At 34.2% G+C, this 13,763-nt stretch overlaps 1 protein-coding gene across 1 annotated transcript; it reads right to left on the reverse strand.

Moving 5' to 3' along the window:
- Positions 1–3,094: 3,094 nt before the first annotated feature.
- Positions 3,095–5,363, reverse strand: LOC113271526 (ethylene-responsive transcription factor ERF113-like). Its single transcript, XM_026521412.1, has 2 exons — positions 4,534–5,363; positions 3,095–4,038 (listed from the first exon to the last, which is right to left on the reverse strand). The coding sequence occupies exons 1-2, from the start codon at positions 4,811–4,813 to the stop codon at positions 3,335–3,337; spliced, it is 984 nt and encodes a 327-aa protein (XP_026377197.1). The 5' UTR covers positions 4,814–5,363; the 3' UTR covers positions 3,095–3,334.
- Between the last annotated feature and the right edge of the window lie 8,400 nt (positions 5,364–13,763).

Genomic DNA, 13,763 nt, shown 5'->3' on the forward strand with positions numbered 1-13,763 from the left:
CATAGCTGAATTGGTATTTGTTGTCTCCTCCGCTTTGGTAAATGGATATTTTGCATTAGCTTTAGCATATACACATTCTTGTATTCAGTTGGAAGCTCCTTGCCGGGAGAAATGATATTGAAAATGGATTTTAATTTTGAATGGTTTCTTCGGTTTGTCAATGCACATTTATTATTCTTTTCCAGGACAGTGTTTAATAACATGCAAAGATGAGTATTTAGTAGTAGTTTATGATGTTACTTGAATATGAAAGGAATATATAGGTAGAAGGTACTCATGGTCTGTGAACTCATTGACCTAGTTTTTATGTTGACTGACCTGATTAGTGATGATATAGATTCGCAGCTATTATCAAAACTGACTAGAGGGACAAGCTAGCTATGAGACAAAAGTGTTAATTTGTAAACCGGTAAACAGCGCAATAGGTTTTATTTAATGACATGGTAGGGTCAAGATTAGTGACTAAGAGAATACATGTTACAGTACTGATTGACTGACCGCTGGTTCAAGCTGTCCATGCATGTTTTTAAACACTGTCTAGCTCCAGCTGAATGTGTCAAAACAAAAAAGAAAAAACAGTGTCCAGCTTGAGAAGGTCGAGTCCCGTGACTCCCATCCAATAATTTCACTATTCATCCAAGTGTTTGGAGGTGACACTTGCAACGACAAAGGTTTAAAAGCTGTGCAAGCAGCACAGGGAAAATGGCTAACATGAAATCTTTTTTCGGATCTGCGCATGGTGTCTAAGCTAGTGATTAGCTAGAGAAAGAGTGTAAAGGCAGCCGCAAAGGTTGAAATGTATGCCATGGAAAGGACACACTGCTTGTCTTCTCCTACTGTGAGAAAAAAACAAAAACAAAAGGGAAGGAGCAATACTTCTTTTGAGGGTGTTTTTCTCAGGGAATATTATACCTGTAGGATTTCATCATCGTCTAATATGATAGATGGTTGTAGATCGACTTTGAAATAGAAGTATGCATAAAATTCACATGCAGGTTACCACTTCTGCTCAACAGTCAAATTGCACTTTTTTAAAGAACTTGAACCACACTGGCTGAACCAAAATCTTAGCTTACACCACGCACTTTAACGCCTATTGTGAAACATTACACTTTTTGTATTGATGCTTTGATGGAAATAAATTTGTATCCTAACGAAATTACAGGGTCCATCGAATGTTTTTTTCTGGAAACTTATGCGATAGATTTAACGTTAGTGGCAAGTGACTAGAGTGAGTTCATTTGTCTGTCAATTTTCAGAAACTACACATGCAGGATCACTGAATCCAGCTAGCCACCGACCTTGTTTAGGTTTGACAAACCATGTACTACCCGACCGACCAATGGAGAATAAGCCACAAAAAATGCTTTGAGCCAAACAAATAAATGCACGTTGTCTTTGTAGGACTCTTGCTTTTGAGATCTCAGCCGTTTCTACTTCGTTAACGAGGTTTACACCTTACCTTGTCTTTTCGAACCCAGACTAGAGTAGAGCGAATGTAGGAAGCCTGACTCCCATCTTAGTTTTCACTCCCATATATACGTGCATTAATATGTAATAAATCATGGAACGTTGATGGCTCGACTTGAAGGTCTAAAAACAGTAGAAACTTGAGTTAAAGGCAGCAAAAAAACAAAACAAGAAAGAAAAGAAGAAACAAAGATGTGAATTAAGTAAGTGTGGGCCGAGGGTTGTCATATGCACGCCTGCTAATAGAAAAAACGAAGACATTTCTTTTATATTTATTTGATTTAAAGCATCGATCGTTAGTTTAGCCACTGAAACTAGATTTTTGTTGTTATAACTCACTTTTATCTTATTAAATATTAAGTTTGATTTAACAATAAATTATAAGTCGAAAGATCTTTGATCAGTTATTTGATTGGCGAAATACCGTATTCTTATGGTTTGCCCGACAAAAAGGAGAAAAGTGGGTTGTCAATCAAGTGCAAGCCTGCAGAAAGTGTAAAGGAAAAAGACATATATATCTATTGATGATCGATATCCATCATACCTTACTTATAAGCTAGCCTAGCTAGGATAACTAGTACTTGGTTTAATTAATCCTCCTCTTCTTCTTCTAACTCTTGCATGTGTCACTTTCTTTCTTTGATTGGTGTGGTCATGTGTTAATCAAAGCTGAGGAGACTTCAGGTAGGCCGATTTTGATGACCTAAGAATCAATGACATATCTATATGATTCCGATGAACCTACCTATACATCTACTTGTTTTATTAGTACTCGAAACTCACTAGAATATAAAAGGATTTGGTGATGATGAGGAGTGCTTTTTTTAACTTTAAAGGAGAATTTACGAATAAGGGAACTATCTCTCTACTTATTAAACAAGCTTAAGTACCCACTCAACTCAACATCATGCATCAAATTGCATGCACATTAGCTAGGGTCTTGCCTTTTCAAGTTTCAACTACGCACTTTGTGGCTTGGGATCCAATTAATACATTCATGATGAAAGGGAACTCATTAATATATCGTTTTAGCAAAGAACACTTGATTAGCTAGTGGTGTAGGAGTATATAAAATTCAAGCTAACGCATGCGCTGATATATGTATTAAGCATATGGTCTAAGTACTGTTGCAAAGTATGGGTCAAAGTAATGCAAACAGACACTTCAAGGGGCAGTTGCATGCTATTTTTCATGACTCATGAGATGTTTGGCTTCTAACGTAATAATTTAACTATTTGTCTAGAAGAACATTCGATAAATGGTGTGATATAGAGCTTGATGCATGAGAAAGTGAAAGACAAAAGTCGAGTTACAGCAACAATCATTTCCAAGGACACCTCAATGACAAGCATTGATGCCAACAATTAGAAGCTACATACACCTATTGGTGCATGTCAACAGGTGACACCCTTTCGTTAAGGCAAACAAAACGCGATGATGAACAAGTATAAATAAAAAAATAAAAAGTACTTCTATATTTATGAAAATTAAGTGTAATTTTTGTAATTAAGCGATAAGCATGGTGAATGCATCTGATCATTGGATTATAGTCTCTTTGATATTTTGATACCATGAAGTGTTTTCATATATAATTAAAAGAAAGGAAAACAAAATGATAATGATGTGCGAAACAAGAGTTAACCAAAATTTTAACATACTATAATCATAATCATATAGATCAAATTACTCGACGAGTTCGAATCTTTCTATTCCTTCTTGGAAAGATGTGGGGTCTATGGAAATGAACCCCAACGGAACTAAAAAATACAAAGAACAAGACTAAAGTATTTTTGCTAGCCTGATATCTTGATGCATTTGCGCAAGCTTGAATACACTAGCTAGCTATAGCTAATTAGCTAAGATGCTAGTAGTCTCTTGAATATCTGCTTCTGTCTCCTGTACCCCCATGCTGATCAGGATCATTGGGAGGTTCAGAACTTGAAAATGAGCGTCTTGACTGCGATGACGAAAACCTCCTAAGACGCTCTTGCTCTAGTTGCTGATTGTACAAAGATGGTGTGGTCGAAGTAGCGCTACTTCCAGTACTTGAATGAACAAAGCTAGGTGGTTGTTGGTTGATATTATATAAATGTGCTGCAACATGGTGGAAATCTTCATCTCCACTGCTAGATAGAAGTTGTGCATAATGATAAAGGTCGGAGTCCATTGTCCCCGCTTGTTGATCACTCTGGTGATAGAAAGTTGGCGTTGGTCCACTGAATGGATACGATACCGTTCCTCCTTGGGGAGGAAAATGACTGCTGCTAGTTGAGTAGGTCGATGATGATTCATGATGAGTTGCAGGGCTAGCACCAGTAGTAGTTGTTGCACTTGTGTTTCTCCCAGAAGGTAATGATGGTGATGATTGAAGCCTTTCAGGAAAATTGAGTTTAGCTTTGGTACCTTTGAACTTGAGAGCAGCTTCATCGTACGCAAGAGCAGCACCTTCAGCCGTGTCGAATGTTCCAAGCCAGACACGAGCTGCTTTCTTCGGATCACGTATTTCAGCTGCCCACTTCCCCCACGGTCTTTGTCTTACTCCCCTGTAATGCCTTCTCCTCTGATTCCCTGTTACACATATATTGTACGTAATTAATTAGCAGCATACACGCATTGTCATTTATACACACTACACGGATTATATATGCTAAAGAGAGGATTCATAATCTGAAACCTGGTAACCTAGAGTTTGTTCCCCACCGATTACTGTAAGTAGGCACTCCACATACGGAATCTACTGGTTATCAAAACAAATTAAGCTTTTGTTTTTTGTTGGAGATGCTAAGTTCAATTGATTAGTACGACTAGCTACTTGCAGAAAAAAACTTATCTACTAGTACGATAGATGTTGTTGTGGATGTCGGATACCTTGTTCCTGGACATACAACATATATGTTTGTTTATGCATGCATTTTGACAAAAAAACTTGAATGAATATGTTTGACCATATATTAAAATGCAGACAAATATAGCTAGCTAGGTTTGGAGAAAGTAAATGTGAACACGGCCTTTTAATCGCCTACGGGCTTTACCACCTCAACAATTCAACATGGTAATACCTACCTTGGTCATCATGTTGCTGCTGTTGTTGCTGCTGGTTCATAGCTGCCATCAGTAGTGACGGATCGTGTTGATCCTGACTACCAGAGAATAACGGGGCTTGCCTTACTCCGCTGGCTGCTGTTTGTATGTAGTTATGATGCTGCTGATCATAAGGACTATTATTAGTACCGATGACGCGAGAAAGGGCCGACACCATGGCCGTCATGTCTTGCTGCTCAGATCTACGAGATGTGTTGCTGGAAGCTGCAGTAGCATAGTTGCTACTGATGTTACTCATCATCTGATGATGTTGATGTTGTTCTTTCTCTTCCGATGCTTCTTCGGGTGGAAGTTGCCTTTTACCATGCCTTCTATGATTATCCACTTTTTCTAATCTACTTTTAGTTGTTCTTGTTTACTTAGTGACGTTACAACTAACATGAGATCAAAACATAATTCACATGTATAGTACTCATAGATATCATCAAGCTATCTCTCTCTCTTTTCTTTCTATGTGCTGATATGTGAAAGAAAGAGAGATATGGAGCTGCTTGGAAGAAGCTAGAGTATAACACAGTATGTGGAAGAGTCTTTGAGAGAGATGAGATGAGAGGAAGAAAATGTAACAAGGTTTTATAAGAAACAAAAGGGGTTTTCTAGTTTCTATTGGTGAATGTTTAGATTGCATCTAATTTTAAGTCTTGAAAAAGCTAGAAGAGTTAAAGCTAGCTAGATAGGTGTGAAGACTGAGGAAAAGTTGGTCATGGTTTTTGTTTTCGTTAGCTCTAAGTTTAATTGAGAAGGAAGGAAGATCTTGTATCATCACAGATTGCATCTCTCTCTCTCCCTTTAATTCTTTAGTTTTAAGTTAGAAAGAGATATATGCCGTGTCTACTTTGTTCTCTTCCTTTCTACCTTCCTTCCTACTTTTGTCTTCTTGTTCCCTTTCATTCATATCGCACACATCATCACTAATTTGCTTTCATTCTTTCGACTTGAATTTGTAATTTATTTATTTTATTTATATATATCTATATTATAAGGGATAATGGTGTTTTTCTATTTGGACGGTTATCCACAGTTTGGACACATAAAAGACCGTTCAGATTGAAGCACATATTTAAGTTATTCAGTTACATTTCTGTCATATAAAGAATGGTCCACATTGATCTACATATTTAAGATTCTTCTATATTATAAAGGACAATGATGTTTTTTCTATTTGGACGGTTATCCACAGTTTGGACACATAAAAGACGGTCCAGATTGAGGCGCATATTTAAGTTATTCAGTTAGATTTCTGGCATATAAAGTTTGATCCAGATTGATCTACATATTTAAGATTTTCAATCTATATATTTTAGGCATATAAAGAAGGGTCCTGATTAATTCACTTATTAATTTTACCTAAGATAATAAATTTAAATCGATTGCCCATTAATTTAATGTCATTTATTTGGGAGTTATTCTTCCCATCTAATGTTAAACCGTTTTTTTTTATTCTAAATAAATTAAATGTCTATTAACTTTACTTTTAACTTAATCCCTTTTATAATCAATTTTTTTGTTTAACATCAATAAATTCATGGTGCCTCACGCCTAATTTTTGTGTCATCTGTACAATTTAATTTCTCTTTGATTCTTTTTATTAATACTGAATTTTGTTATCTCGATTTTGTTTAGGAACTGGATTATTAAATTATCTATACATAGTAAACCATCTTGCTAATATTGAAATTTTGGAAGCCTCAAAGTAAGCAACACGGAACTGGATTATTGAAGCTCACCTAGAATCTTTCATTTTCTGATATCAGAAGATTGTTTTTAAGCAATGAAGAAAATGAATTTGGGAGCAGTACAGTGATGCAAATTTTTTTTTTTGGGGGATGCGCCACTATATACCTGTATATGTCGGGAGTAAACAAATTTGCATACCATACATTTTATCATTGACGAAGATGAAGAAGTTTTGGTATTCCAGAAAGGTATATATAAGTCTAAGTTTTGCTAGAATATCCAGTTCATTTGCACATATATCATTTCCATGAATAAAATGTCGAGTTTTCTAAGGATTATTTTTTTTTTCTTTTTTAATGATGATAAATATTTTAAATAAAAATACCATGAATAATACTTGGTTCAAGAGAGCGTGGTGCATAGAAACCCATCTAGATCTTACATCTAAAGATACCATGACTAATACTTGATACATCACATGTCTTTTACTCCGTGGATATCATCTCATACTTGAGCTTATTTTATTTCATTTAAGATAAATATTTTAAAGAAAAATACCATGACTAATACTTGGTTCAAGAGAGCGTGGTGCATAGAACCCATCTAGATCTTACATCTAAAGATACCATGACTAATACTTGATCCATCACCTGTCTTTTACTCTGTGGATATCATCTCATACTTGAGCTTATTTTATTTCATTTAAGATACCAACAACCCAAACTATGTATAAATATATTACACTTTGTAGAAGTTGATTTAAGAAATATTTTAATATTCATCTGTAATGTCATGTTCATTTTGTGCTAGCAACACGGAACTGGATTATTGAAGCTCTCGTAAAATCTTTCATTTTATGATATCAGAAGATTGTTTTTGAGCAACGAAGAAAACGGATTAGGGAGCAATAGAGTGATGCAATTTATTTTTTTGTGGGATGCATCACTATATACCTGTATATGTCGGGAGTAAACAAATTTCCATTCCATACATTTTATCATTGACGAAGATGAAGAAGTTTTGGTATTCCAGAAAGGTACAAGTCTAATGTTTGCTAGAATATGTGGTTTATTTGCACCTATGTGATTTCCATGACTAAAATGTCGAGTTTTCTAAAGATTATCTTGGTTCAAGAGAGCGTGGTGCATAGAAACCCATCTAGATCTTACATCTAAAGATACCATGACTAATACTTGATCCATCACATGTCTTTTACTCTGTGGGTATCATCTAATACTTGAGATTATTTTATCTCATTTAAGATACCAACAAACCAAACTATGTATAAATATATTACACTTTGTAGAAGTTGATTTAAGAAATATTTTAATATTCATCTGTAATGTCATGTTCATTTTGTGCTAGCAAATTGTAGAATTATGGTTGGTTTAGGTCTCTTATGTACTCTTAGGTCAATGTATAATATCAGTTTAATCTGCAAGTTTTCATACCATTGATATTTAGATTAGGTCTCTTATTACTTCTAGGCCTAAAACGTATATGCTGACAAAGAGAAACTCTCATATACATGTACAATTTATCGATTCATGTATTAGAGGGGGAAATTTCTTTTATTTGGACCTGTAATTGATTTAAGAAATATTTTAATATTCGTCTGTAATGTGCATATTCATTTTGTGCTAGAAAATTGTAGAATTATGGTTGTTTTAGGTGTCTTATGTACTCTTAGGTCAAGGTATAATATCAGTTCAATCTGTAAGTTTTCATACCAATGATATTTAGACTAGGTCTCTTATTTACTTATAGGCCTCAAACACATATGATGACAAAGAAAAACTCTCATGTGCATGTACAGTTTATTGATTCATGTATTAGAGGGGGAAATTTCTTTTATTTGGACCTGTAATTTATTTAATGCGAGTCTTTCATTGTTTAGTAAGACAACAAGACTGTATTATCAATTTGCAAGGAAAAGCATACTTGGGATATAATGTATACTATTTCATCGGGCGCATCATTTTTCACCACTAAGAAAGATTCAAGGACGCTTCATATCACTAATATCCAAGGGAATGTTGTGCGATTTAATGTTTTACATTTTTTTATTTTGACGCTGTAAGCTGAGCGTTTTTCATGTGTTAGTTTAAATCTCAAATCTACAACACTGTAGGGAATGATGAATGTTAATTACCATATATATATAGGCAAATGACATGTTGAATGGTCGTAAAATGACTGGCTGTAGATTATATTAACCTATCCAATTAAACTTTTTTACCGTGGGTTCGAGTATTACTAATGTGTAACCATGCCAAATATACATTAATACTAGCACAAAGTCAATATTCATTTTTAAAAACAGTTAATGGTTGCAAAAACTAATGCATATGTATTATGTAACACTTTTTAGGTATAGGAAAGAAGTGTTCCCAGCTCAGATTTAATCTCAATAATCAAAGACAAGCTTTTGGGGAGTGAATGGATAGTTATCTCAATAAGCATAAACGAAACTATGTGCAGATTCCAGTATATGGACATCTGTACCACACAAAAAATTAGTATTTGGTGTATATATGTCTGTGTACATCCATATATGGACATTCTAATCACCATCTAACACAAAAGTGATCCTGTTCATGTTAAAAATATCGATCAAAGCTTCAAATTCAGTTTAAGAAAGATTACCATTCCTCGAGTTTCCCACGCTCAGCTCATAATAATCTCGCAAGAAAAGAAATATACAACTAACACCAAAATAACTCATAGCCCCGTGCCATTATGACGAGTCATATCCTAGTCTCCCTTATAAAGCATAGTTTGGACAACTTAGGCAAGTTAAAGAGTGGTCCAGATTTCTCCTAGAAAAAGCTAAATCTACGAGTTTAATTAAATATCAATAATAAGTGTTCTATTAGTATTTCATAATAAATGTTTGTTTAATTAATCAAATAAACATACTTCCATTAATTAATACAGTACATAATCAATTTATCTTATATTAAATCATTAGATATTATGGTGGTTGTGATGGTGGGTGGGGGTGGTGGATCAACTGTAGGGATAATGGTGGTGGGTGTTGGTGAGAATGGTGGAGTGATGACGTTAATGGCGGCGGTGGTGGTGGTGGAACAAGTAGTGGTAGTGGGATGAGAAAGATGTCCTAAGGTAGATAAATTACTTAGTTACTCTTGGTTTATTTTTTATTTGATATTACTTTTTTTTTAATTTAAAATAATACTTTCGTTAATACAACACATAATAAATTTATTTTATATTGAATCAATGGACATTAATATTGGTTGTGATGGTGGGAGGGGATGGTGGATCACCGATGGGGATAATGACGGTGAGTGTCGGATGTGAGAATGTTGGAGTGATGACGTTAATGGTGGTGGTGCTGGAAGAAGTAGTGGTAGGAAAAGCTAAATCTATGGTTGTAAAATGATCAGTTTAATTAAATTTCAATAATAAATATTCTATTAGTATTTCACATTAAATATTTGTTTAATTAATCAAATAAATATGCTTTCATTAATACAATACATAATAAATTTATCTTATATTAGATCAGTAGACGTTAATGGTGGGTAGGGGTGATGGATCAACGATGGAGATAATGGTGGTGGTGGTTGGTGAGAATGGTGGAGTGATGACGTTAATGGTGGTGGAAGAAGTAGTGGTAATAGGATGAGAAAGGTGTCCTAAAGTAGATAAATTACTTAGTTACCCTTGGTTTTTTTTTTTTTATTTGAGATCACTTCTTTTAAAAAAAAAATTTAAATAATTGCTTCGTTAATACAGTATAAAATAAATTTAAAATTGGACATTAATATTGGTTATGATGGTGGGAAGGGATGGTGTATCAACGCGGTGGATAATGGCGGTGGGTGTTGGATGTGAGAAGGGTGGAGTGGACGTTAATGGTGGTGGTGCTGAAAGAAACAATCGCAGTGGGATGAGAAATGTGTCCTAAGGTAGATAAATTACTAAGTTACCTTGGTTTATTTTTTTACCTGATATTAGTTTTTAAATTTGTTTTTCTTTTATTATTTTATTTTTTTAAATTTAAAATAATACTTTCATTAATATAGTACATGATAAATTTATATTATATTAAATTAGTGGACATTAATATTGGTTGTGATGGAGGGCGGGGGTGGTGGATCAGCCGTGGGGATAATGGTGATGGGTGTTGGACGTGAGAATAGTGGAATGATAACGTTAATGGTGGTGGTGCTGGAAGAAGTATTGATGGTGGGATGAGAAATGGTGTCCTAAGGTAGATAAATTACTTAGTTACCGTTGGTTGTTTTTTTTTTTGATGTTAGTTTTTAAATTTATTTTTCTTTTATTTTTTTAATTTTTTTTAGTTAAAATAAATATTATGGGCAAGATATTTTCTGGGTCGGGACAGGAAAGAAAATGAACGGTTGAGGACTATAAGGAAACCAAGCTTATTCTGAAAGTTAGATACCAAACCAATAAAGCGCGGTTATAATTGAAAAAATTATTTTGCATAAACAGATGTCTCGGAAGGCTTTATTAGAAAATAAAAGAACAAACGTTTACACTGAGTTGATTGGTAGTCGAGCGACAAGCTGGGCCCCAACCCTTTTTGACATCTAAAAATTTATTTACATGTAAACTATAAATAATGTTTTATTCTGCATCCATACCAAAAAAACAGTAAAATTATTTTTTTTGCGTCTTAATCTAAATTTTGGATTTGGACAAGTTAGGCAAGATAAAGAGCGGCTGAGATTTGTTAAGGGAAAAGATATTTCAATTGTTGTGGTTGTTTACATCATCATTAATTTCACATAATAGATATTTTACTAATCTCTCATTATAAATGAAATATATTTTCATTAAATAAATAATAAATTTGTTAATAATCATTATGGGTGATCGGGGTGGTCTTTGTGAGCAGTGGTGCATGGAGACGGTGACGATATTGTTGGTGGTGTAAAAGGTAGTGGTGAGGAGTGGTTCCAGTGATGGTAGTGCATGTGCTCAGTGTGTTGATGGCAATAAGTTTATTCTATGTCGTTAAGATATAAATAACATTTATTATGGAAGTTGTGGTTGATTTTATTAATGTGAAAATAAGATGGTTATTAATACAAAAGAAACAACTGTCAGGCTGACCACAATTTTTTCTGAAAAACAACCCCTGAAAAACCCAGCGATAGGGATAGTAAAGGTTTTCAGTTGGTCTCACTACATTGTTTCACCCGGTGATTTTTTCGAGAAAAATATTTAGGTCAACCTAGCAATTCTCAGAAAGAAAGCATAACAATTAAAAAACATAAAGAATAATTGTCATTTTATATAGAGCCAACAAAAAAATATCAAAAACTAAAATTGACATAATTTTTTTACTTACTACGGAGGCCTTGCCGTTACGGCACGGGTGAAGTTCTAGTGTAAATATATAACATATTTAGTGGATTAACTGTAAAACATAATATTACGTTGAAGTGTGAAGTCTTTCGGTATAACACGACACAACAAAAATCGGAGTTGTTGTATATTGTCCGTGTTGTGCCAGAAAATTATGTGTCGTGTTTGATTGTGTTTTTCTTCTCAAAATCTTGGACCGACACAACATTCAAATAACCATGTTTTGTTCTAACAGCACGCTAGGTGAACTTAATTTTTTTATTTCATTTTTCATTTTTTTTTGCTTAATCATATGTATTTTATTAACTAAAGAAAACTAAAATTTGTTTTTACAAAAATCTGTCTAGACAGGTCCAGAACAGATAAAACTAAAACAAAGAAAAAAACCAATAAATGCTTGAAAATAAAAGCCAAGCTAATGGCAAAGCCCATTACAAATTAGCAAAATCTAAAGTATGCTTGACTTTCACATTCCAGAGCTCCACGAAACAAAGGTTTTTCATCACATATCATCACTTCTCCTCTTCTAAGTAGATAACCTCTCTTAACCATTTTATTCGCTGAGAAGTTTATTTCTCTAAAAAAATGTCTAAAAGAAATATTCTGCATTTTTTCCTGTATTCTTTTCCATCTATTCATTACCATCCAAGGTACCTTCCCTGGACTGAAGGCTTTCAACACTACCTATGAGTCCAAGCTAAAGCAAACATTTAGAAATTTTCTTCTAATAGCCCATTCACCTGCACAAATTGAAGCCATCACCTCTGCAATGTAATTAGTATCCACTCCCAAACCTCCATCCACTGCACCAAGATAACCACCAGTACTACTTCTTCCAATAAAACCAAACCCAGAAATTCCAGGATTTCCTTTGGAAGCTCCATCACAACATAGAAGTCCGTGATTATTTGTAGGGAATCTAAAAATGCATTGTTTCACTTCAAAATTAGTTATCTTAACTCCTTTGATGCCAAAAGTAGACATGATGCTCATATCATAAATGGAACCCCTGATTTTACCCTTCATTCTGATACTGATTTCTTTTGTGAATTGCATTATCTGTTGTTTGAATGTCTCCAAACATGGTTGTTCTTCATCATAACAGCTTCTATTTCTAGTAAACCAGAGTTCTACCATTACTGTAAAAGCACTTATATACCAAACTTCTCTCACAACTGATCTTTTCTTTTGAACACATTTTAATACTTCCATGAAGTTAGAAGGATTCACAAATTTAAACATTCCACCAAGCCAATGCCATATTTTTTCACTAAAATCACAATACCACATTATGTGATCCATATTGTCCTGTCCATTTCCACATAAATAGCATTTGGAAACTGTTTGAAATCCCTTGTTTTTATAATTCTCCTCAGTTTCATATGCTCCTCTATGAATTTTCTACAAATTAGTTGAAATTTTAGGATGAATTGTCGAATTACATACCTGTTTTTCCCAAGTAACACCAGGATATTTTGTTCTGATGAGTTGCACTGCACTTTTTACTGAAAATTCACCAGACAGATCAGCTGTCCAGGTGAGCTTATCCTTCCCATTACCAATAGTTGGTAATTCTTCAAGAGTGAAAAAAATGAACATTTCTACAGGTATATTTCATTCCCCATTAACTATCAATTGACTGACTTTCATGTCTTTGTGTTGTGCAATAAATGTATTAACAGGATGCATATCATTTAGAGCGTAATCTTTAATCCACTTATCTCTCCACACTGAAATTTCATTACCATCACCAACCAGACACCTACTTCCTTCTTGTACATTATTCGTAACCCATTTTAGACCCGACCAGATTGAGGATTTTTTATTATATGTTATCCATGCGCCATTTTTATCCTTAAACTTTGCATTCATAAACTTAGTCCACTCTACTTTTTCTGTTTTCATCTTCCACAGTATCTTCATGAGAAGAGCTTTATTCACAGTCTCTAATCTTCTAATTCCAAGTCTTCCTTCAGTTATTGGAGCAAAAATTTCGTCAAAATTCACTGTAATAAGTTTCTTAACTGCTGGTTCTCCAGACCATAAGAAATTTCTTATAATTCTTTCACATTCCTTTATGACAGATTTAGGCCATTTGTACACAGACATGTTGCACACTGGTATACTACATAACACCGCCTTCACCAAAG

This window comes from Papaver somniferum, chromosome 4 (assembly GCF_003573695.1).
Source record: "Papaver somniferum cultivar HN1 chromosome 4, ASM357369v1, whole genome shotgun sequence".
Classification (NCBI taxonomy): domain Eukaryota; kingdom Viridiplantae; phylum Streptophyta; class Magnoliopsida; order Ranunculales; family Papaveraceae; genus Papaver; species Papaver somniferum.